The sequence below is a fragment of the Vicugna pacos genome, chromosome 14, assembly GCF_048564905.1.
Source record: "Vicugna pacos chromosome 14, VicPac4, whole genome shotgun sequence".
In the NCBI taxonomy this organism is placed as follows: Eukaryota; Metazoa; Chordata; class Mammalia; order Artiodactyla; family Camelidae; genus Vicugna; species Vicugna pacos.
In genome coordinates this window covers 7,651,776-7,676,789 of record NC_133000.1, presented here as the reverse complement: position 1 = coordinate 7,676,789, position 25,014 = coordinate 7,651,776, and the positions used below count along the sequence as shown (strand labels likewise).

The window sequence follows — 25,014 nt, the reverse complement described above, 5'->3', positions numbered from 1 at the left end:
AAAGTTTCAATATATGTATTTTCCACATATGTAGTAATATCATTCAAATGTGTGTAGGTAGAGAAGAATAAAAACTTACTGAGCATGGCAAATCTAAAATTGCCATACAAATTTAGGTATGGTTAAAAGCACACTTAAAAAATCCCTTACATCTCCCATGGCTTTACATACATTACCCAAAGCAATGATTTCTACTCACACTAAAATTTGAGAATCAATGTCCTAAACCTATGAAAGGCACAAAAGGATGTATATTTAGATGTCAGGGTATTCAAACAATTCTGCCTTTAAGATAACTATGAAAATACTGGAGAATGGAAGACAGGTAAATATAGCTTCTTGCAAGATTTACTTCATTGTATTTAAGTATTTGTCTTCTATATACTTATTCAATCTTATTATACTATTGGTTGCTGTGGAGATTAAAGAAACTAGTAGAGTCATATCTTTCAGGGGGAGTACGTTTGAAAATCAGTGTAAATACATGATGTGGCTCTATTTAAGTATATTATGAGTTTATATAGCTATATATAAACTTTTCTCAATGGATACTAAAACTACAATTTCCACTGTTCAGAAGTCAGTAAAATTGTTTCTTGCCTTTAGAAAGGGGACAAAAAGTTGATAACTCTTACATTAAGTTACAATGCCAATTAAGGAGTGGGTGAAAGAAGAAAAACCACCAGTGAAAATAAAAGACATTCAGAAAGTTAGGAGGAAAACCCTTTTCTAACTCTCACGAGGGCCAGTCAGAACGTATTGACACATAGAAGTCATAGGGAAAGAGGACTGGGAAGAAAGGACTGGATCTGGTCACTGAGATCCACAATAAAGATTCTGTACAATGAGCTGCTCTGGACTGGACAACAAAAGCTCTGAGGAACTGAAGTGCCTCCCACTACGTGATAAGCGGTAGTGGTGTAAAACAGACACGCTAAAGAGAGTCAGTTTTTGTTTTTTGTTTCAAAGCAGCTCAGGAAGGCTCAGTCAGAAATGATGATTAAGTATAAGCTTATGAAACTTTCATTCCCCAAGCAAACGAAAAGAAAAATGGGCAGGAATACAATCTAAGTGCTGAAATCAAGAAGGGATTCCACTGGATCCAGACAGAAAATTAAGTACTGGCAATTATCGTTCCTCATAAAATGAAAGCAGGTAAGAACACATACACAGACACTCTACATAAATCCACAAGGTAAGAGAAAGACGTGGAAATTTTGACAAATTCTGGAAAGAAAAAGAAATCTTTAGGAGGAACCACAGCCTAAAACACATACTAGAGAAGTGTTGCAAGGGTAAAGTTTAAATGTGGAAGATACTTTGAAAAATTCTAATTATCTAAAAAGAATTCCAGAAACAGAACAGAGAAAATGAAGGGAAAAAATAAAGAAATAATAAAGATAGCTATATGCTGTTTTAAAATCAGATGTAAAACAAAATGACACAGGGGAGCTGGAAAAAGGGCTATCAAATACTTACTATCAGTCATAGAACTTCTATTATCCAAACTTTGAAATTGTAAGGTTAAAACTGATACAAAGAGGAGTGGATATATTCACAGTCTTCATCGTGGACATTAAATCAACTATCTCCTAAACCAACAGGTTTCACAAATAATAAAACCAAGATATACAAATTTAAGAAACCCAAAAAACAAGCTCAATCTGAAACACAGATATATACACACAATTTGGCTTACAAAACACTATGAATAAACCTTTTTAGACATATGGAAACACACAATGAAAATCTCTCAATATAGACCAAGAAGCAAAATTACACAAGTGACATTCTTGGCCTACATTTAGTTAAATAGAAATTAATCACAAAAAGATAACAAAATAACCCCCCCTCCCAAACCTCCAAACCTATCTATTCAGAATTTTTTTTTAAGTCCCCTAGGTAAAAGAGCCCCATTAAACTTAAGAATCAAAATGAAAACTATAAGCTATTTAGAAATGAATAATAAAAGGGAACACTACAAAACCTTTGAAATGTAATCAAGCAGTAGTCAGAAGAGAAAAGCATATAAAAGAAAGACTAAAGGTAAATGAACTAGTAAGTATACAGCCCAAGAGACTAAAAGAAAAATTAATACATTCAAATAAATTTGAAAGAAGGAACAAAGATTACTGCAGAAATTACAGAAATAACAAGCAACAACAAAAAATGCTCAATCAATAAAACCAAAAGTCGGTTCTTACAAAGTCTCAATGAAATCCAGTGATAGAGAACCAAAAAAAGCGATGAAAAATTTTTTGAATCAAGAAAAAATAAGTATGAGATGCTACAGAGGAGATTCATAAAATAAAATAGACTATGTAAATAAAACTTTTACCAACATATTTTTAAACCTAGACATGCACAATTTCCAAGGAAAACATGAGTTACCAAAATTTCATTTTAGGAAGAAGTGAAAAACTTGGATTAACTAACCATAAAGGAAGCTAAAAAGAGAATAAAAGCTTCAGCTCCTAAAAAAGGTTTTTAGGCCCCAACGGAGTGAGGGTAAAGGAGTAAGGGTAGGCTAGGCTAGTGTTCCTAACCATCAGCAGCAATTAGAAAAAGTAATTTTAAAGAAAGATACAGTTTGCAAGACTCTTGTGAAGGAAATTAAAACTTTACTGGATATAAAGACATCAACCAACCAACATATTCATGGATGAAAAGATTCAATGTCATAAAAATGATCATTCTCTCAAAAAAATTTTTAAATTCAATGCAATTCCAATAAAAATCCTTTTCCCAGAATTTGGCAACCTGATCTTAAAATTCATGTGGAGGTGTAAAAAGACAAAAACAATGAAGACAATTTTGAAGAGTATCAGTAAGGGAGACGCCTTACTATAAAACTACAGTAATGAAAATATATTAGTTGCAGGAGTACATACATAAACTAGTGAAACACAAATGGCCTGGAAACATTATAAAAATAAATATTATGTTATTTAAAATATATCCTCAACATATAAAGGCACTCAGTACGACAGACATGCCATTTAAATCAAAGTAGAAAAAATAAACTATTTAATAAGTAACAGTGCTGAGATGAATGGCTATGCATTTGAAAAATATAAAATAAGACCCTTAACCCACAGCACACACAAAGTTAAATTCTGACTAAATAAAGGTCTAAAAATTAAAAGCAAACAAAAGCTCTTATACATTGCTGGTGGGAACAAAGAGTTAAGACACCACTTTGGAAGGCAATTAGGCAATACCTAGAAAGTACAGTACCCATATTCATTAAATTCAACATTTCCATTCAAAATAACTGCTTATGAAACAGAAATGATGCTCACTTTGGCCCTTGTTTGTAAAGTGAAAGTGTACATAACCTGGTAATAAAAGTAATAATAATAATAATAAAATAAGTGATTATATGTGCTATAAAAATGGATTAACTGTGGTATAGTCAAACAACAGCATGCCTTACAAAAGCAATTAAGAGGAATTAACTAGATTTAATCAAATCTAATGACATCATGATTTAAGAAGCATCCTAATTTCAGAGCTGTTAAATCATGAAGAAAAAAAAAAGAACATTTAACAAACATGGCTATACCTCAAAGAAACATAGTAATTAAGTTTGAAAATTATAGATAAAATGGATTTTTCCATAAAATTAAAAAATATACAAAACAGCCCTATCTATTTTTTTTAAATATACATATGTAACATGAGGATGAAAACACGCATGGGAATGATATACATAAATATCAGGATAGTTATCACTTAGTAAAGGGGGAAGGATGGAAAAAGTTTTAAGCTTTAGCAGTTATCTTTCATTTCTTATTAAAAACAAAAAAAAAGTGTAATTTCTGTATAAATTGAGTTTATCCTCCTCACAAAAGGACAGACATAAATGCAATCACTCCATGGCAACTATGATACAATTATGGAATGTTTGTTCTTAAAACACAATGAAGAACACTGCTTGTTAAACATTCCAGAGAGATTTTACTGCCCACTCACAGAGAGCAGAGAGAGATCGTGTGAGAGTGAGCGAGAGCGAGAGAGAGCAAGAGAGAGCGAGAGAGCGAGAGAGAGAGAGAGAGAGAGAGAGGGAGAGAGAGTGTGTGTGTGTGTGTGTGTGTGTGTTAGGGGGTGGGGAAGGAGTTATCAAGAACTGAAACAAATATAGTGAAGTATTAATATCTTTTAAACCTCGAGAATGAGCTCATGATGGTCTACTTATTATTTCCTGGAAATTGAAAAAAAATAAAATTTAAAGAGGTACCATGTACAATGTACATGTGAAAATGTGAGCTCTATTAAGATTTCAGGAAGTAAATAATTCCTACATTACATAAACTGTTTCATAGGAAAATATGGACAGTTTTCCAAGGCATTCTACATGGCTAGCAAACCCTTCCTACCAATCAATACTGGAGTGAGGAGGACGTAGCAAAGAGAATTACAAAGCAATCTCAATACTCAACATGAATATAAGGATGCTGACTGAAGTGTTAGCACACTGAATCTACCAGCATGACCAAGCTGGGTTAATTCTACGAAAGCAAGGGTGATTCTATACATGAAATCTATCAATGTAATTCATTATGCTGATAATCATATCTTTTTAAAAACACAAACTGCCATGCAAACATGGAATTCAACACACATTCTCGTTTTTATTTTTTAATAGCCCTGATTAGACAGAAATAGAAACTTTCTTAAACTGGAAAGAGACAGGATGCTTTCTATTTAACAATGCTCTAAAAGTGCCAACCAACACAATTAGACTAGAAAAACACGATATATAAGTTTCAGAACAATCTGAAATAATGACAAAACTGTTTGCAGAGAGCTTTATCTAACAAATCCAAAAGAATTAACTAAAAACTATTACGACTAATAAAAGTTCAGCAAAGTGTCTGAACACATAACATAGCAGGCGTAACCAGTTAGAAAACAGAGTAACAATAACAATGTTAGCAGTAACAGTAAAATCCATTAAGTATTTTTTTAAAGATGTAAACAAAGCCTATTATGAAGAAAACAGTAAAACTATACTGAAAGGAAGGACTTAAAAAAAATCCATCTCACTGGGCAGACTCAATATTATAAAGATGTTGATATTTTGAGTAAGAGAAAATAAGAATAGCCAAGAATAACACGATATTGTTGAAATACAATTTAGGGAAAATTTTCAGACCAAATAAAAAACTTACTGTATAGGCATAGTAATTACATCAGATGTTAGTATAGGCAAAGACAAAGAGGTCAATGACATTAGTCCAAAACCAGATCTAAGTAGATATTTAGTTCATAATACCTGTGGCATTTCAAATAAGTGGAGAAGAAAGAAACTATACAATAAACTGTGTTAAGAAAAGTAACTATACACCTAGGAAAAAAGTTAGACCACAATCACACACAATAACAAAAGTAGTCCCCAGATGGATTAAATGATTTAATGTGAAAAAAAAGTACAAGTATTAGAAGAAAACAGGAAAATATTTTCAATATCTTGTAGTAAGCACAAAACTCAGAGGCCATAATGAAAAATACTGACAGATCTGAGCTCACAAAGAGGAGAAACTCCCATATTATACGGCAAAAGACACCATTAAAAAAAGCATAAAGTGACTCACTAGAAGACATCTTCCACATATTTAACAAGTAAGCAAATAATGTGAGCATATATAAAGAGCGTGTGGAAAGACAGTAAGCTCATATTTGGCATATATGCTAGTCCAAAACAGCAGTACCTGTTTGTAACAAAATGTAACATTGTGTGGCTAAAGTCCACAACCATCCCTGCTTCCTCCGTTTGTACCCAGAGATAACAACAATGATAAAGACAAACAGCTAAAATGGGCAAAGAATATGAACAAGTAATTCATAAACTAGAAATAGCCAATCAAAAAGAAAACATATGCAACAATGCTCTCTCATTTGTAACTGGAGAAATGCAAATAAAGACAAGTTAATTTTGTAACTGCTGGGCTAACAAAAATTAAAAACAGTATTAATTGGTAGATTTTTTTGGAAAGCAATTTGGCAGAATTTAAAGGAACTCCATAGTTCTTTGCAAGAATCTATTTCTTACAGGAAATTTAGCACTTCAGCACAAAGACTATACAAGAAAAATCATTTACTGCACTCTAAAACAGTGAAAAGTGTAAATAATCCAAATGCCCATCAACAGAATAGTAATTAAATAAATCATGGCATACCTATACAATGAATCTTATACAGCTTTAAAAGGGTGAGATTAACCCATATGTGCTGATAGCCTTATAAAAACATTAAGTTGAGGAAAAAGTTGTAGAAAGGTATAGGATGGCCCCACTTACATAAAAACAAAAGATATATAGGTATATATGAGTGAGAAAGTGATACAGACAAATCCTAAATCCTGATCTAGTGAACCGAAGGGTGATTTTCATATTTTGCTCTGAATGTCTGTTGTTTCTCCCTCCTTCCTATGGGAAAGTATTTAGGAAGTACCCGTTGTTAAGGTTTTAAATAATAAAAAAAAAGATGTTCAACTGGCTGTTACTTAATATGAACATTGTCTGCTAATCTGAATAATGGAGCGATAGAACTCAGTTCTAACAGTTTCTAGTTATGAACAGTTTGAGGCTTGAGGACAAGGTAATCATTTCTTTTCAGAGCAAACTACTAAGCTAATCTTACAGTTAACTAACTGGACTCCCTGTTTATAGCTGCTTAACAGTATTACATACCCTTCTAAAGCTGTCACGTTAAAAGTCCTAATAAGTCTTCAAGCTTCCTTCTTTTGCTCTAAAGACATGTGTAGCTCCCTTAGCTGGCTTTGTAATTCAAAGCCCTATACTAGATCCTCCCAAACTACTTTTGCAAGGGTATCTCCCTATTACCCAGCTACAACTCAGAAAGTTCTCCCCTTCAGCCAAATTGATCTCAATTCCCAACTGAACATATCTGTTATGCACCCAACCTCCAAATATTCACATACCATCTACAAGGGGCTAACAGTATTACCAACTCTCTAGGATTTTTATATATCATTAACTAAAGGTACCCAAGGGTCATAATGCAGAAGACTATGTAGTGAACCCAGTTAAATCCATCCACTCAAGAATGTCAATTTTGTAAATGAAATTTACATTTAAAACCATAACTTTCTAAGACCTCAGTCTGAAGCATTTTATGTTTTCAATACACAGAAAGCAATTTTGGTTTATGAAAATTATTTGAATTCTAGTCTAAATCAATAGTGTGTTTTTCCAGACCATCAACTCTGGCTCTACTCTGTAACCTTCCGGCAAGTCTAGGTTCCTCCATAAAATGCTGAAAACACACATTTCTCACAATGGGAGATAATGTGGTAAACAGGTAACAGAGTATTCAATAAAATGTGGCCAATATGTTAACGCCTTGACTAGGAAATTCCAACACAATTTAAGAATTACATTATCACTACTTTTAAAAAATTGTTAATTTTTTTTTTCAATCAGTGTTTGATGATTAATATTTGAGGTAGTACAGAAAGAGCATAGTTTTGGAGTAAAACATGAGACCAACTCTCCAGTTTTCACTTCAGAGATGAGGAATCTTGAGTCAACCACAATCTCTGACCCTCAGTTCCTCATCTGTTAAAGGCCATACCACTGACTAGCACAGAGAACTACAGTGAGGCTATATGAGATACTGTATGTAAAGGTTTTAGTAAGGTATCTGGCACAATATATTATCAGATTCCTTCATCTTAAATCGAACAATTTTCAATGACTATTATTTATCTATGTTTTAATAATATAAAGTTAACCTAGATTTATTCAACAAACATTTCCAAGTACTCACTATGGGCACTAAGTACTGTGCTGAGTGTCAGAGATAAAATAGTGAACAAAACTTCACACCATCTCTGTCTTCATGTGGTTTTACAATGCTGGAGGCAATGGGACAGGTGTTAATCAAATAACTCAAATGCCAATTGTGCTAAGTACCATTTAGAGAAAAGACAGTCTCTTCAGCAAGTGCTGTTGGGAAAACTGGACAGCAGCATGTAAATCAATGAAGTTAGAACACTCCCCCACACCATACACAAAAGTAAACTCAAAATGGCTTAAAGACCTAAATATAACACAAGACACAATAAATCTCCTAGAAGAAAACACAGGCAAAACATTCTCTGCATAAATCTTAGCAATGTTCTCCTACAGCAGTCTACCCAGGCAATAGAAATAAAAACAAAATTAACAAATGGGACCTGATTAAACTTATAAGCTTTTGCACAGCAAAGGAAATCATAAGTAAAACAAAACCTATGGAATGGGAGAAATTATTTGCAAATGAAGCAACTGACAAAGGTTTAATTTCTGGAATATATAAACAGCTCATACAACTTAATAACAAAAAAAAAACCAAACAACCGAATCCAAAAATGGGCAGAAGACCTACACAAGAAATTATCCAATGAAGACATACAAATGGTGCACAGGCACATGAGAAAATGCTCAATATCCCTAATTATCAGAGAAATGCAAATCAAAACTACAATGTGGTATCACCTCACATCATCCAGAACGGCCATCATTAAAAAGTCCATGAACAGTAAATGTTGGAGAGGTTATGGAGGAAAGGGAATGCTCCTACACTGCTGGTGGGAATGTAGTTTGGTGCAGCCATTATGGAAAACAGTATAGAGATTACTCAAAAAACTAAAAACAGACTTACCAGATGATCCGGAAATCTCACTCCTGGGCATATATCCAGAGGGAACTCTAATTCGAAAAGATACACGCACCCCAGTGTTCATAGCAGCATTATACACAAAAGCCAAGTCATGGAAATAACCTAAATGATCATTGACAGATGACTGGATAAAGAAGTTGTGGTGTATTGATACAATGGAATATTACTCAGTGATTAAAAATAAAGTAACACCATTTGCAGAAACATGGATGGACCTGGATATCGTCATTCTAAGTGAAGTAAGCCAAAAAGAGAAAGAAAAATACCATATATCACTCATATACGGAATCTAAAAAAAAAAATAGAAAAAAGAGGACACTAATGAACTCATCTACAAAACAGAAACAGACTCAAAGACACAGTAAACAATCTTATGGTTACCAGGAGAAAAGGGGTGGGAAGAGATAAATTTGGAAGTTAGAGATTTGTAAATGTTAACTACTATACATAAAAATAGATTAAAAAAAACCCCAAATTTCTTCTGTATAGCACAGGGAACTATATTCAATATCTTGTAATAACCTCTAATGAAAAATAATATGAAAATGAATATATGCACATATATGCATGACTGGGACATTATACTGTACACCAGAAATTGACACAGTGTAACTGACTATACTTCAAAACAAAAAAAGAGGTAAGCTAAGAGGGCATATGATAGTGGGGTTTGCCCTGATCACAGAAATTCAGAAAGGCTTCTTTAGGGAAAATTCTTACTAGTATAACAGTTTAAGTAGGAAACAATTAGACAAAGCAGAAAAGTGCTCCAGGCAGAAAGAATAGACTGTGCTTTATCTTTTGAATGTCTATATATCTTTATATGCACCCTAACAGCCTGTACTTCTGGTGACTGAAACAGTGTAGCTGACACAAACTGCAGAAAAGACTGGCTAGATAGGAGTGACCAAAGATAACAGAGCTTTGTAGGGCACATTAACCTAAATGCAACAGTGAAGTGTTAAAGGGTTTGTCGCTGTTGCTGCTGCTGATGGGATCACTATTTCACCAGTCTGACCATACTGTGAAAATGAATCTGAGGTCAGCCAAGAGTAAATGTGAGCAGAAGAGATTGGAGGCAATTAAATGAGAACTTAAAGAAGATACACTGGCAAAAAAAAGAAAAAAAAAGTAGAAAAAAAATTGAGGGATAATCAGAAGGCATAATCAACAGAACTTGATGACAGACTGGATATGAGTGTAAGGAAGAGTAGGATCATACAGTCAAGCAGCTAAAAACAAAGATAAAGAGAAAATCCTAAAAGCAGCCAGAAAAAAAAAAATGTATTACCTACAAAGAGCAAAAGGGTTTGAAGGTGACTTCACAACAGAAAATATGAAAATCAGTGAACAACGGAATGTCAACTTTTAAGCTGCCAAATAAAAAAAATCGCCAATCTAAAATTCCATATCCAATTAAAATGCTCTTTAAAAATAAAGGTATGATTAAGATCTTTCAAACAAACAAAGGCTGAATGACTTAACTGCCACCAGATCTGCACTATAAATACTAAAATTTCTTCAGGCTGAAGGAAAACTAATTAAGACAGAGAAAGACTCTCAGAGAAAGAAAAAAGTAACAGAGAAAAGAGAAAATGTACAAGTAAACAGGAAAGAACACTTACTACTGAAAGCACTGATACACTTATATTTATAACCACAAAATATATAACAAAAAATAAAGCTGAACTGTTTTAAACTTCTTGCATTGTTCAGAAGGTGGGAAAAAATATTAACATAGTATAGGCTATAAGAGAAATCTATGTAATCTAGAGGGTAACCATCAAATAATAATATAATCAGGCATAACTAAAATGCTAATAGAAGGGTAAAACAGAATAGTGAGAAGTACTTTACTCAACCAAAAGAAGTTAGAAAAAGGAGAAAATAAAGGAATAAAGAAAAACTGGCAAAAAAGAAAATAGCAATAAATGCTACTATATCAAAAAAAAGCTGCTATATCAGTAATTACACCAAAAGCAAACAATCTAAACATTCTAATTAAAGAACAAAGATTCTAAGATTGGATAAAAACACAACCAAAGCATAAAATGTTTATATAACACACACTTAAACATAAGGACACAAATATGTTGAAAGTAACAGGACAGAAAAGGTTTTGTCATGAAAACAATAGTTAAAACTGGTGGTGTTGTATCAATTATCAGATAAAGTAGGCATGAAGTATTCATACAGATAACAAGTGACGTTTTATATTTATAAAAGTGTCACTTCATCATAGAGATATAACAATCCTAAATTTTAATAAAAACATAGCTCCAAAGTATATAATATGGCTTCTCCTCCAATCATTTCTACTCTCTATCCTTTTTCTTTTCTAATCTCCACAGTTTTCACAATCTGACATTATATATTACTTACTGTTTCCTTAGTCCTCCACCTCCTTGTGGAAAAGGTAAGCTGCACAACAGCAGAGATCTATTCTATCCAAATCACACCTTCTCCTCCATAACTAGATTAGCAGAGCAGGTACTCAATAAATATTTGCTGAATAAATAATATAATGAAACTGCCACTATAGTAACTTATTTTCTTAGTGCTTACTTTTAAAGTTAATATTATACATTTATTTTCTTCAGTTATGTACTCTTTTAACTTAAATAATACTTAGCAAATCTCTTGTTAACCAAGACTTTGCATGAGAAGTTTAAACAAAAAGTCTGAAAAATGTTACTAGGAAATACATTTCCTCTTCATGGAACAAAGCCTCCAAATTAAAAATCATTGAAATGTGCCTTTCTCCATTTAGTAAACATATGTAAATATAAATATATTGATTCACATAAATAAAATAATACAATTATACATTAGCTTTCATGTTTATTCAACTTCACAGAAAATTCAAAAATGTGTCTGAAAATTGGTTATCTATCTAAATACCAATTGTTTATCATGGTGACATAATACTATGGCGGTAGCAGAGATATGCCTAAGTCAAACAAATTCTTAAATTCCTGACATTCTTCAAACGGACAAAAGGAAATCTTAAAAATCAAACTTACAAGTTGTAAGAAGATACAGAAAGTAATTTAACCTTTAATACCTGGAACAAGTTTTACAGCCACATTTGTAATTTACATATACAGTGGAGATCACTGAAAAAGCTTCCTGTTGCACTGCAGCAAGAAATTTTATTATAGTGTAGATTAAACGCATTTGCTACAGAGTGCAGCAAAGATAACCTCACTGAAGAATCATAAGATTTTCATAATGGAACTTGTTACAGTGAGTTAAATATTTTCTTAATTTTATACAGTATACATTTTCAAAATGAACATTATCACTGAAGAGTTTGCTAACCACTGTTAGCAATTGTTTTATACATACTTAATTTTACTTTATAGTATGTGGCTCTCCAAATGTTAGTACATGAAATGTTAAGTTTAAACATAGTAAGATAATCCCCTAAGATGAAGACTCAGGACATCAAAACTTTGATCATTATTGCACCTATTTTTCTATAGAAAAATGGAAAATTTACATCATAATCCTCCCAAAAAGTGAACAGACAAGCTGAAAATCACAGACTCATTGGCATTAAACAAAATCTACAATGAACATTTTTTTGTGAACTGATGTACAGAATTAATGTGCAATGAAATTTGGTTAACTATGATCATGCAAGTAAAAATCCTCCACAATCATTTTTTCATTATGTTTTATAAAATGGTTTTAAAGATATACTTCCATAAACATTTCCGGTGCAATGTAGCCAACGACAAAAATACAAAGCTATCCCTTCTTCTTTATTTTATAGATTTAAAAACATGCCTTTGTACTGCTGAAATAGAAATAGCGGTGTTTGGGAGAACTGAGCTAATGAAACGTTTAAAAACCAACTGTATCTTGGTCCAACATTAGCTGCCTAGATATATAGCAGCCCCCCATAATCACTGGTGTCAGTACTATTGTAAATGAGTAATAGTTAAATATTGAGAGATTAAGACACAATTCAAAAATTTTTTTAAAAATAAAAGGTCGTTTCATAAACATGAAGGAATCTTTAAAAGAAAAATAATCACATTAATTGTGATATACATTGGAAAATAGTAAAATGTCATTTTCCAAAATAGTAGTTTCTTTATTATATCCCCCATCTATTATAACCAAACCTGGAAATATACCATAAACATAATGGTGTATTACATGAAAATGCTCCATTATTCAATGTGATAAATTTAATAAGTTAGAATATGATTTTCCTTTCTGATGGTAACCATGAAAAAATGAAAGAACAGCACCTGAAATACTAAAATGAATTTAGATAAGCATTAAGTTGTAATCTATGTGTTTTGGTTGAAAATACAGTTCAGAAAACTGTATAAAGGATACTACCTTTGTTTCTATATTTTGCAGATTACAACAAAGGAAAAAAAAAAAGATATGCTCTAAATCCAAATAAATTTCCACTTCTTCCAATCTGGACAAAGTGGAATTTCATTCAAAGCTCAGAAGACTGTGATACCTACAGTAGCTCATATAGTTGGATATATCACTCCCACCCTGCCCCTCCCCACCCAAAACAGTTTTTGGCTCCAAAATAAAGTACAATAATAAACTCTTGATGAAAAACTATGTTATGGGGTGATCTATCATATACTATGGCTAAATATGAATTTACAGAAAAGAGCACATCCCATTTTCAGCACTTTTTTTCATAAACATGCAACTCACTATAAAATACAAAACACTTGCTTTCAAGAACAGCTTTATAAAGACACACTGCATCAATAAAATTTTTTTCTTTCTGATTAACTTTACACTGTTATGGAGACTGAAGCTTTTCTAATGTGTATATATCAGATTTTATATTATAGTGTAATAATTTGCATTTTCTGAACATAATGTTCAAGAGGAAATATCTATACACAATAACATTCTAGACTATTAAAAACTAATTCAAATTACAGAATTTTATTGATACAGTAGATTAATAAAAACTGAAAAGGGATGATAAAATGGAATAAAGAATTCAGTACATTATTTTATAACACACTCTTTAAAATTAAAATATTTTAAATCTCTCTCTCTCTTTAAAATTTTCATTGCCATGAAAGGGCAGAAAATTCTGGGACCAATACTGAGGTGTAAAATAACCAAACAACTTCAGGACTGTTTGACAATCTGCATGGGGTCTTCCCAACAGAGGCATTGTTCAGGTATAATGACAAACAATTTAGCACCTCTGAAGATTAAGGGTGCCCAGGAGTAAACACTAGGTCAGACACACAAGGGAAAGAGACCATTTTAACTCTCCAACAAACAGTGACATCAAGAAAAATGGCACTATTTGTTGAAAAAAATTTTTTTCACAGTAAAATTGCCAAGAATACAAATACAAACACTGACAGATTACTGCTTAAGATCTATCCTAACAAATTCTTTTGAAATCAATAGATCCAATAAACAGTTGGGTACTGTCAGTTTAAAGCCGCAGATAAAAGCTATACAAGCACTTTAGAAGTCAGAAACATAAAAAAAAAAAAAAAAGAAAGAAAGAAAGAAAGAAAGAAAGAAAGAAAGAAAGAAAGAAAGAAAGAAAGAAAGAAAGAAAAAGAAAGAAAAAATATATTTACAAGATTCTTCTTTAGTTTGTGTCTACAGAGCCATCGCACATTACACTTTTTCACAAGACTCCATAGTCAATGTTATCACCATGCGCATGGCTAAAGCGTGTGACCACAAATACATAAGGTCATCAGAGTAAGGTCCAACTGTCCACTCTTCAGCAGTCCCATTTTGTGCATCAAAGGCTTTACTCAGCCTGAAGCTTGACAAAAAAATTTTTTCAAAGCTTTCTCACAGAAAGTTATTAAAGACATTTGTTCACCGCCTTTCTCTTTTAGAACTTCGCCGCCGCACCTTGAAAGAAATACCACCAGATGCTTAATTAAAATGCATTAATTACACACAGCAGTAATTATTATTATTCTTAACCAATCACTATTCTTACAAGTTTCTGATTTTCTTTGCTTTTTTTCTTTAAAACATTTCTACTATGTTAACTTTCTGCTTTGGTTATCACATATTTAGACCTATACACTATTTGAATGCCCATAAATAGCCTTTCCCAGGATAGCAAAAGAGAAAACTATTTTACTTTTCTATTCAATAATTTTTAAGAGAAATGAACACAAGTCAATTCAACAGCAAGAAGGACAACTGCAAATATCTCCTTTTTAACCTATGTTTCTGTAGTAAAAGGAAACATTTGATACTTATGAATTTAGGATTACAGCTGTTTTTCTCAGAAAATAGTTTGGATCCTAACAAGTATCAAACACATATAAATAATCTGAAATTCAGACATATTACTATTTACTGGCAAGCACTAAGGAAAGCATAAAACTATTTCAAAGAAAATCAGTATTAACAAGAGGAAAATAAACAGAACAGGACTTTAATTAATTTATAGTGTTTTTTAAAAAATCTGATGACCACATCAATTGCTATGGACTCTTCAGCCTTATTTTTACTTTCCCCCAAAACTGTTTTAAAAACAAGCCCAACTAGTAGTTTGAGACCACAATTGAACATATTTTTCTGCGGTCTTATTAACTCATTCACATAAATGAATCCTGATGCAGACAGAAGTACTAATTATATTACACAGGACCAGGGGCAGGGATCGACTCTGGGACTTGAACACAGAACCCAGGTTCTCAAACAAAGATGGCTGGCTGAGCTGATCCAAAGATTCAGCACTAATATCATGACAACAGCTCTCACTTAAACGTGCTTATTACATTTCTCCCAAAGAGATAAATCTGAGATGTAACTGGCAAAGCTATTCATTACTTTAACACAAAACAAAAAAAAGTGTCTCAGGAAGTATCACGTTCCTCCTTTTGTAAAAGAAGTGTTTATTACCAATTTTATGAATTCCAAAGGCTAATTTTAGTCAAAGACATGATTATATACGATTGACTGTTAGTTTCTAGGGGGAAACTCAAACAAAAACTTATGAAACATAAACAACAGCATACGTAACAGATACCAGAGCTCTCAGATCAAGGTAGAACTTAAATGCCTGAGGTGTCAACATGAGACTGCTATTGTTCTTCTCTACATCCGGTCTTGAACTGGACTTTTACACTTTCACTAGGTTACATCTATTATTCCCACTTGGTTTCAGGTTTTCATAAAGCATGGTTTCTCCATTATCTAAGCTGGCAGATGAAACAAAACTACAAACTAATGAAGAAAATGATATAAACATCTGGAATTACTAAGTAACAGCAAGTGCTAAATAGATCTGACTAAATGTTTTCCAACTCTAATTTTATATTTCATATGATCACACACAGCACTTTCATGAACACATACATTTACTGTAGAAACTTCCTCTTCCTCTGTTTCTTCCTGTGGGTTATCATCATTGACAGGAGAGCTACCCTGAAACACATCTACTTCTTCACTTGAATCATTTTCTTTAGTAGCTGCTTGTTTGGAGCGTCCTACACGGCTAGAGTAAAACACATGTAAAATAAAATGAACATTCTGACTTTAACTGGTAGGTTACTTCATTAGCGGAAATGCTTTAAGTATTTCATGAACTCTCATTTATCATTTTTATCCTCAATTACCTTGTAAGATAAGCAATATTTTCTTATATTCTAGACCCTTAAAGTATGTGTTTAATCCTAGAATCTTACATATAAAAAGACTTACCAAATAACAAGAGTGTGACTGAGACTAATACCATAAAGGATTTTAAAACATAACCCAAAGTCTACTGTTCTTTTTATATTTCCCAACTCAGTAAAAGGTATCTTTATCTACTGAGTTGCTCAAAGCAGAAAATTTCACATCTTTCTTAATAGTGTACAACTCTCTATGGTCCTAAGATTCTGCTTATAAAGAAATTTCAAATCCATTCACTTCTCTCCATCCCCATCATTCCTATATATTTCCAAACCATTCTTATCTCTTGCCTTTTCTCTCTACAACATAATCTTTTAAAAAGGTAAAAATGGTTGATGCCACTACCCTGCCCACCCACAGAAAGCCCTCTACTGTACTGATAGTAATTCTCTAAACCTTAATATGAGGCCTTGCAAACAGGCTTTGCCTACCTGTTCATTCTCATTTCTTTCCATTCCCGAATTCCCCACAACTATGAGACAGCAAAATCCTTGCCTTCCTTCGGTTCTCCGAATTTGCCAAGATTTTTCCCATCTCACAACCTTCCAATACAGTGTTCCCTCCACCTGAAATGCTCCTCTCCCTGCTCTCTATTGGTCTAACTCCTACTACTGTCAAGGAATCAACTGGTCACTTTCTAAAGAGAAAACTTCCAATTCCCCAGCCCTCCCTCTCATTACGTACTCTTACAGCACACTAACTTCATCCTTCAGGACACATGCCAAAATTTGTAATTTCATATTTATGTGTGATTATTTAATGACTACATTCCCATTTAGATAAGTTCCACAAGGATAAGGAGCATGCCTGTTTTGTACCACTATATTCCCAAGTAGCACCTAGTACACTCTGAAACAGAAGGAACTCAAAAAAACATAACAGATACCACCATTTAATCAAATGCATATCTCTTGACATTTATTTTTTTAATTAAGAATTTATTTATCACTTCTATAAACAATCCAAGATACATACTGTGTAATTCATGCTCAAGCTACATAATTTTTTTTACTTGATTCAGCTTTCCAGAATTAACAGAAAAAGAAAGAATTACATGGAAAATAATACAATCTTTCCACTGAAGTCAGAAAAAGAAAACAGGCAAATCATAACATACGTTATTACACTCCTTCTAAAAAAGGGCTTCCCAGTGAAAGGAAGTTAGACTGTTAAGATAGAATACAGAATCTATTTCTGTATTTTTTTTTAGATGAAGTACTTGCTTGGTTTGCATCACTCATGTGAGGACTTGGGTGATTTTAGGATAACAAGATGATCAGCTAAGGCCTTAATTTTATCATGCCTACATATAAACAAGTTGAAGTTACAAGCATGAAAGATATTTACCTTGTTGCTTTCTTACTATAAAATTAATCATGGAAATGTAAGATTCCTTAAGAATTTTTTGAAAATAAAAACAAAAGCAGTGGTTTTTTCCATGGTTGAATACAACCACATTTATAAAGCTGCCACAAAAATGTACTTACCTTTATTTTTTACCTGAGGGAAAAATTAAATGGAGGGAGGCATGAACTACTGACTAGACATACAGGTAACCTTTCCTCTTCCTGTGGAATACACAGGAACAGGAAAAACGTCTAAGATAACTAAGTATTTAACCAAGGTTGTGTTGGCAACTCTGAACAGTCAAGCCACTGCTGTCTGGGATTTACTTTCACAAAAACTGCAGAATTTCTGACTAATAGAAGACATGCTATTCTATTTCCACTTAAATAACTGAGGAGAAAAATGTGCCAAATTTACAAATTAGAGCACTGATGCTCCTATGACTTTAATAATTTTGGATACAGATTTGTTCTTGTAACTCTTATAAACATGTACTTGTGTGAACATCCAAAACCATCTACATGTAGATACAGATGTGTTAATTTAATTTGAAAACAAAATCAAGACATCAAAAACTTGAGATCAGCATATGATAATTTCTATGGATGTAATTTAAGAAAAGTGATGCCTGTTACTTTCCTACACAGTTCAAAGAATGAAAGCAAAAGTGTAAAAGCTATTTTTTAAAGGTGCTGAGAAGAGACATGAGGAATAACTGTACTATAGAATCACAAGGCAACGCTGTCATTATGCCACGATTATTTTAAAATACCTATAGTCTCTTCAAGTACCAAAAAGTCTGTACTGGAAATAATAAACTCTGGGGTTCATTTATAAAGATTTGCCTAAAACCTGTAAAAATGTACAGATGTTACCAGAGGGTTGAATGGACTATCAATCACCCAGGTAAGTTTATAAAAATTTTATCTTACTTAGTATAATTGGGCTAAATATACAGGATTTAAATACAGCCCTATGTATAGTTAGAAATTTATGAACTTTTGCAAATTAATTTGAAACTGGTTTGAAATTTAATATTATTTACAACTTACACATTTTTTTTGGGTTGGGATGGTGATGGCGTTTTTGATGGTCTTCCTCGTCCTTTCTGTGGGGTGGATTGTGTGGATTCAACTGCACTAGTTTCAGGAGATTCTGCTCTGCTTTGGGGAAGACCCAAATGTGGATAGTATCAAATTATGATTTACAATATAATGACTAAATATATGCAGTTTAGAGTTACACATACTCACCTCTGTTGTGCTCTCCTTGAAGTTCGGTGCTGTCTGCTTTTTGACTTCTGCTCTGTGTTTCCACTTTGTCTTTCTTCTTCTTCCTCTTCTTCCACTGCTGATGGTCCCGATTTTTTTTTGCTTCCTTTTTTAGAAGTTTTCATTGTTGGCTCCTCTTTGGGTGTACCTCCACCAAGAGGTTTTGGTGGCCGTCCTCTTTTACCTTTTTTTGGTGGACTATTCTGTTCATCCTCATTTTCTAAAATATCTTCTTTAAGCCTCTTTTCCTCAGGCCACTGCTGTTCATCTGATTCTGAAGCCGTATGGCCTCTCTTCCGTCCACGCTGACTGCCTTTAGGTTTCTGTTCCTGGACCAACTTAGTCAGGTCATCCATGCCTAATTTCTCTTCTGAATCTGTTACAGGTGTTTTCTTCCGGCTTCTAGGCTTGTCCAATTCAGACTAAGAATAAAAGTCACCATTTCAAATATAAAACAGTATGCACTGTTACTATGCATATTTTTAAGAACAAACAAAAATACGTATAACTGAATCACTATGCTGTACACCAGAAACACAACATTATAAATTGACTACACTTCGATTTTAAAAAATAACTAAATAAATTAAATAAGTAAATAAAATAAAGTAAATTTTAAAAATCTGATAACCACTTCAGTCATAAAAATATACCTAAATAAGGTTTAAAGTTTTGAAGTGCATCAGAACTGTAACTACTTACTTCCTTTCATTAACAGTTTTTTAATTTAAAAAAATTATCTGGGGTAAGAGGGTAAATTTTTATTCTTACTCAACCTAGACAGTTTCAAATGGAAAACTCTCAAGTGAATATTTGATTATATTATATACATGCATATATATATTTAAAGTGAAGAGCTATTTCACAAAAAAGAACACCCTAAAGCCAATGCTTGAATAAGGAAACTATATGACAGTATAATGGATCTGTTTTGATAGTAAATTTAAGTAATTCTAATTTTACCACACAGTGTATAATAAGACATAAAATATCAACTATGATATGTACCATGCATACACATCATAAAAGAACCATTTTTGTTTTACAAATGGAGGCTGTTTACAAAAGTTAAACATTCATTATTTACTAAAAATTTTGAAAACACTTCTGAATCAAAGATATGCTTTTCAGATACAATAACAACAAAAAATTTTTTAAATCAGTGACTTTCAAATATAAAATAAAACCCATCTACATTCACAGAATTTATGCATTGACTAGCAGATAGAGACTGAGAAAATTCTTCAAAGAAACCAAGAATAGGATGTATGAACATTTATAAGGCTCTCTATATGTATACACATGTGTATAAAACACATAAATACATGTTTGCAGTACTAAATTTCCAAAAAATTTGTACCAATTTACATTCTCAAAAATCAGCAGAGCCAGGAAGAGAAAAATGCCATATGATACCACTTATATGTAGAATAAAAAAAAAAGACACAAATGAACTATTTATTATTTATAACTTAGATGACTGATTTCCTGAATATGTGTAAGCACATTTGACTGTCCTTTATGATTGGATTACTACATTCTGTTGATTCTTATTTTGTGGTTGGCTTTATTCCTTTGATAACAATTTAAGTTTAAAAAGCTAAGGCTCTAAACTGTTCTTAGAAACAATGAATAGTACATATAAGTAAATTTTAAAAATATGTGCAATATATTGTGTATATGCAAACTGTATCAATTTACCTAATAAAACTGAAAAATGGAGGAAAAATATCAGTGGAAAAAACAACCAAAATTACCTGTAATTCTTTTATAGGTTCAGTCATTTGTGTTTCTTGTCTGTGAACTGCCTGATTATATCCCTGGTATTCTGCCCTATGTCCATTTGTTTATTAAAGTCTGAGTTTTAAACTACATTATTCTACACTTCTGTGCATGTTTAAATTTTATTTCCTACTTGTTATGAACTAAATTGTATAACCCCTAATATGACAATGTTTGCAGATGGGCCTTTGGGACTTAATTCAGTTGAAAGATCATGAGGGTGAGGCCCTCATGATGGGATTAGTGTCATGAAAAGAGACACCAGAGAGAGACCTTTCTGTCTACAACGTAAGAACACAGTAAGAAGGTGGCCATCTGCAAAGAGGAAGAGAGCTCTCACCAGGAACTGAATTGACCAGGACTAAGATCATGGACTTCCCAACCTCCAGAAATGTGAGAAAATTAATTCGTGTTGTTTAAACCTCCCAGTCTATGGTATTTTGTTATACGAGTCTGAGCAGACTAAGACATTATTGTATCTTATTTTAGAATAGGATGTGAGATGAGGTTCTAAACTGTTTTTCCTACTCCCACCACCAGAGACAACCAACATTTCAAAATCACTGATTTGTAACACTTCGTTCTGTAATAGCTTTTAAGAAATGTTGTTCCGGGGCTACCGTAACAGCATCACGTTTTACTAATTATAACTAAGTGTGTCTGTGTCTAGTAGGGCTGATCTTATCACTATTACTTTTCTCTTTTGCATCCATTTATTCTTCCACACGGACTTAAAATCACACTGGAATTTTACAATGATGTATTAATTTAGAAAGAACTGTCATCTTTTTTATTCATTTTTCTCGTGAAGCAATATGGTGCGTCCTCTCTCGTCTATGTTTCTCAGTTTTGAAATTTTCTCCACATAGGTTCCCCCTACTTCTGTTTAAGGTTATGTTTAGATCAATCTAACTAATTTCATTGTTGCAGTGGTTATTGTGTTGGAGTAAATCCTCTTTCCCCTAAGTGTATACCTGATACAAAGTAGAAGTACCAGAGTAAAAGTTAGTTACACACATACATACATATGCCTATGATGCTAAATTCTTAGTTTTTCAGTTGTTTCCCAAATTTTTTATGAGTACCAAAATAAAAATAAATTTGCCTCTTCTTTTTTACTGTCATACTTTTGACTCCTATTTCACGTCCTCCAGAATTGCTCAAATATTCTAGAACAATTTTAAATAAGATTGGTAACAACAGTTTGCATCTTTTGCTCCTGATTTTTAATGTTTTAAGTATTTTGCCTTTAAGAAGAGTAATTTTGGCTAAATCATTGACTACTGATTTAAACAGATAAAATTTTTAGCATGTTAAGGAATTATCATTCTAGTATTAGTTTATTAAGAGTTTATATTTGTCAAGAATGAATTTTAAATTTTACTATGTCTGCTTAGCACAGTCTGAGATTATTTTGTTAGTATTTTTATTTGGGATACTGATGTGCTATATTAGAAGGGTTTTTTTTTAGCATTAAATTATCCTTCCATCTCAGGGGGAAAAAAAGACCTATAAATGACTGGTTTTTAATTTGTTAGGATTTATCTAAAGTTTTGTGCATAAATTAAAAATTACTGTTATTACTCAGAGATGGGAAGAGAAATATTAAATTAAAACTAAACCTTCCAATTTTAAACATTACAATTCATTTTGGTGTCCAAAGGTAAGAAAAAGCAGCTGAATTCCTTTATGCTCTGGAAAGGCTGGTGAAAAACAAGAAATCCAGTGTTTGCTTTCATGAGAATACCATAAAATAATCCAGTTTCCTAAAGCATTACATTCTCTAATTTTTCATTTTGCACTGTATTGTTTTAAGAACAGAGGAAGTATAAAACTGAGGTTGGGAGCAGGAAATGGGGAAAATATGTTATTTGTAAAACTAAACATTTCAATATAAATATATGTGAAGGATAATCCCTCTGCAATGAAATTTCTATGTGAAGTGTTACTCTTTCACCATAACCTATTGGTCTTTAAACTGAAATTCTGTTTCACAATGCTCACCTCTTTAAGATTATTTTAGCTGAAACTAGCTTACTTATAAGGGTTTTCTGAAAATGCATGTAATGTTACACAAAAGACAGCCAAAGGCCTTCATTAATTATACAAATAAATCTCAAAAGCTCAGAAATTCAAAACTGTTCTATAAAAAAATAGGGATTTTATTATTCTGCAATGCTCTAAAAGGTTGCACTAGATATGAAATTTACAGGATAACAAAACATTAAGAATTAATCAAAACCATGTTTCCTAATTTTGGGGGGGAGAAGGAAGGGGCGGTATGTGGGTGTGGGTAGCCTAGTAGAGGCTTCCAACAAATGACAGAAATTATAAGCTCTCCACTTAAGGCATTTTTAAGCACATGATGACCAATTCTCAAAAATGATAATGAAGGAATTTCTGCACTAAGTGAGAAGTAGGACTAGAAGACATAATTACCTTTTTCAATTCAAAGATTCTCTTCTATAAATCTAGGTAACATGATTCCTTTCTGGCTAAGTTATTAATTTTTAATGCTGCTTGGGTAACATCTTTAAACAGCCAATACAAATCAGAATTTATTGTACAGTTAGGATTTAGTAAGAATTTCAGAATTATAATTTTTTATGTGGAAAGAAAAAAATCTGGTTTAAATAAGTTACTGGAGAAACATGGAATCAACTGAAAGTAATTCATACTTCTTGGGATATGTAACATTGGGACGGTGGAAAACATAAGGGCAAGTAATGTTTCGGAGAAAGCAAAAGTGATTACTAATAACTTTTGCCTCTATTAGCTGAGTAGGTTAAAACACAGTAACTTTTATTATTATGGTAATCCTTAATCAGAAATATTCACCTTTATAACAACAATAAAACAACAGCAACAACAGTTTATTTAGGCTAATACATTTATTCTGATAAATCTTACCAGCTAAACACCCACATTTTAAACAAAGAAATTGATTCAGGGAGCCTAATGGGTTATTTAAGAAATGTTTAGACCTAACCTAGAAAATCAAAATATGCCCAATTATTAATGCCATCAGGTTGTGTTAGAATGCTCACTGTATTCTGTATCTGTACTAAAACTGTCAAATTTGTCTTCAAGTGACATTTACAAATTATGTCTATCATACAAGTTACCATTGCTATTAAGATTAAAAACTAAACAAGGGCTTTATGAAAACTGTAGCATTTCCTACCTTTATTGGAAGCTTATTTAGTAACTATAGGCTCAAGAAATCAACTAAAATGGAGGAAACTTTAGGATCCTCATTCTATTCTCCTTTTCTATGGCTAAGTCTAAATTTATTGTGTGGAAAAAAAAAACACACAAAAACCAAGCAGCTGTGAATATGGAAGTGACATTTTGATTCCAAAGACCTAAAGAATAAAGACTGCTTATTAGAATGACAATAAACTCAAGAGATTCAAATATACTTCAATTACACAATAGAGGATAATTATAAATGCCAATTTGTGATTAAAATCATTAAAGTAAAATCAGATGTCAAACTTCAGAGTAATGTTAACTGGTTTCAATGTAAAATTATTATTATTATAACTATTTAAAAAACAAACCAAATATCTCACCCTTACAAGATCAGAGTCGTCTCTCTTGTCACTTTTTTTTCCTGGCAAAGGTGAAGACATTGTGTAATCTTCATTTTCACTGTGATCCATTTCAGAACTATCAAGCCTTTTAATACAGATATTTGTAATTGTTATTAAAATCACATAACCTTAAAAGTTTTTCCTGCTCCCTAGTATAGCTTTATAACCTTATGAGGAAACCTTATTTTCACAAGTTATCAATTTTATTCTATCATATTTAGCACCATTTGGCTATTTCCCATCTTCCTCCCTTTCATCCCTTCCCTAGATTACTACTAGCTGACTCCCAACTGGTTTTTCTACCTCAGTTCTAGCTTAGGGAAATCTTTTAAAAACACACATTAGATCACTAGACTCCACAATATCTTTCAGTTTTACTTAAAATCAAATCCAAATGCCCTACGTTATCCACAAAGCCCAAACAAAATCTGGCTACCGCTCAAGAGTATCCCTAACCATTATTCTCTCATTCCTTCTCTCCAACCAAACTGATCTCTCAAACATGCCTTGCTCATTCCCTTAGACAGAGTCCTGGTGAACTGATGGGATTTGGGCGGGGGGGGGGGGGCAGGCACAAAATTGATTAGTCAAAGATTGAAAGTTTAACCAAAAGTATCCTGAAAAAGTATAGCAGGGACAATTCATGTTTTGGATAACAGTGGGAG

At 32.5% G+C, this 25,014-nt stretch overlaps 1 protein-coding gene across 6 annotated transcripts in view; it reads right to left on the bottom strand.

The window, feature by feature from the left end:
• Window positions 1–11,516: 11,516 nt before the first annotated feature.
• PDS5B (PDS5 cohesin associated factor B) overlaps window positions 11,517–25,014 on the bottom strand; it is a 162,446-nt gene continuing 148,948 nt past the window's right edge. The window contains exons 31-35 of one of the 6 annotated variants that reach the window (XM_072976100.1): window positions 24,329–24,434; window positions 18,954–19,393; window positions 18,753–18,863; window positions 16,036–16,174; window positions 11,517–14,571 (exon numbers count right to left, since the gene is read on the bottom strand). In XM_072976100.1, coding sequence (XP_072832201.1) covers window positions 14,536–14,571; window positions 16,036–16,174; window positions 18,753–18,863; window positions 18,954–19,393; window positions 24,329–24,434 — 832 coding nt within the window. In that variant the 3' untranslated portion in view covers window positions 11,517–14,535. Of the gene's footprint in view, window positions 14,572–16,035; window positions 16,175–18,748; window positions 18,864–18,953; window positions 19,394–24,328; window positions 24,435–25,014 lie in introns of those variants that run through there. The other 5 variants (XM_072976101.1, XM_072976102.1, XM_072976103.1 and 2 more) reach the window with 5 other exon arrangements.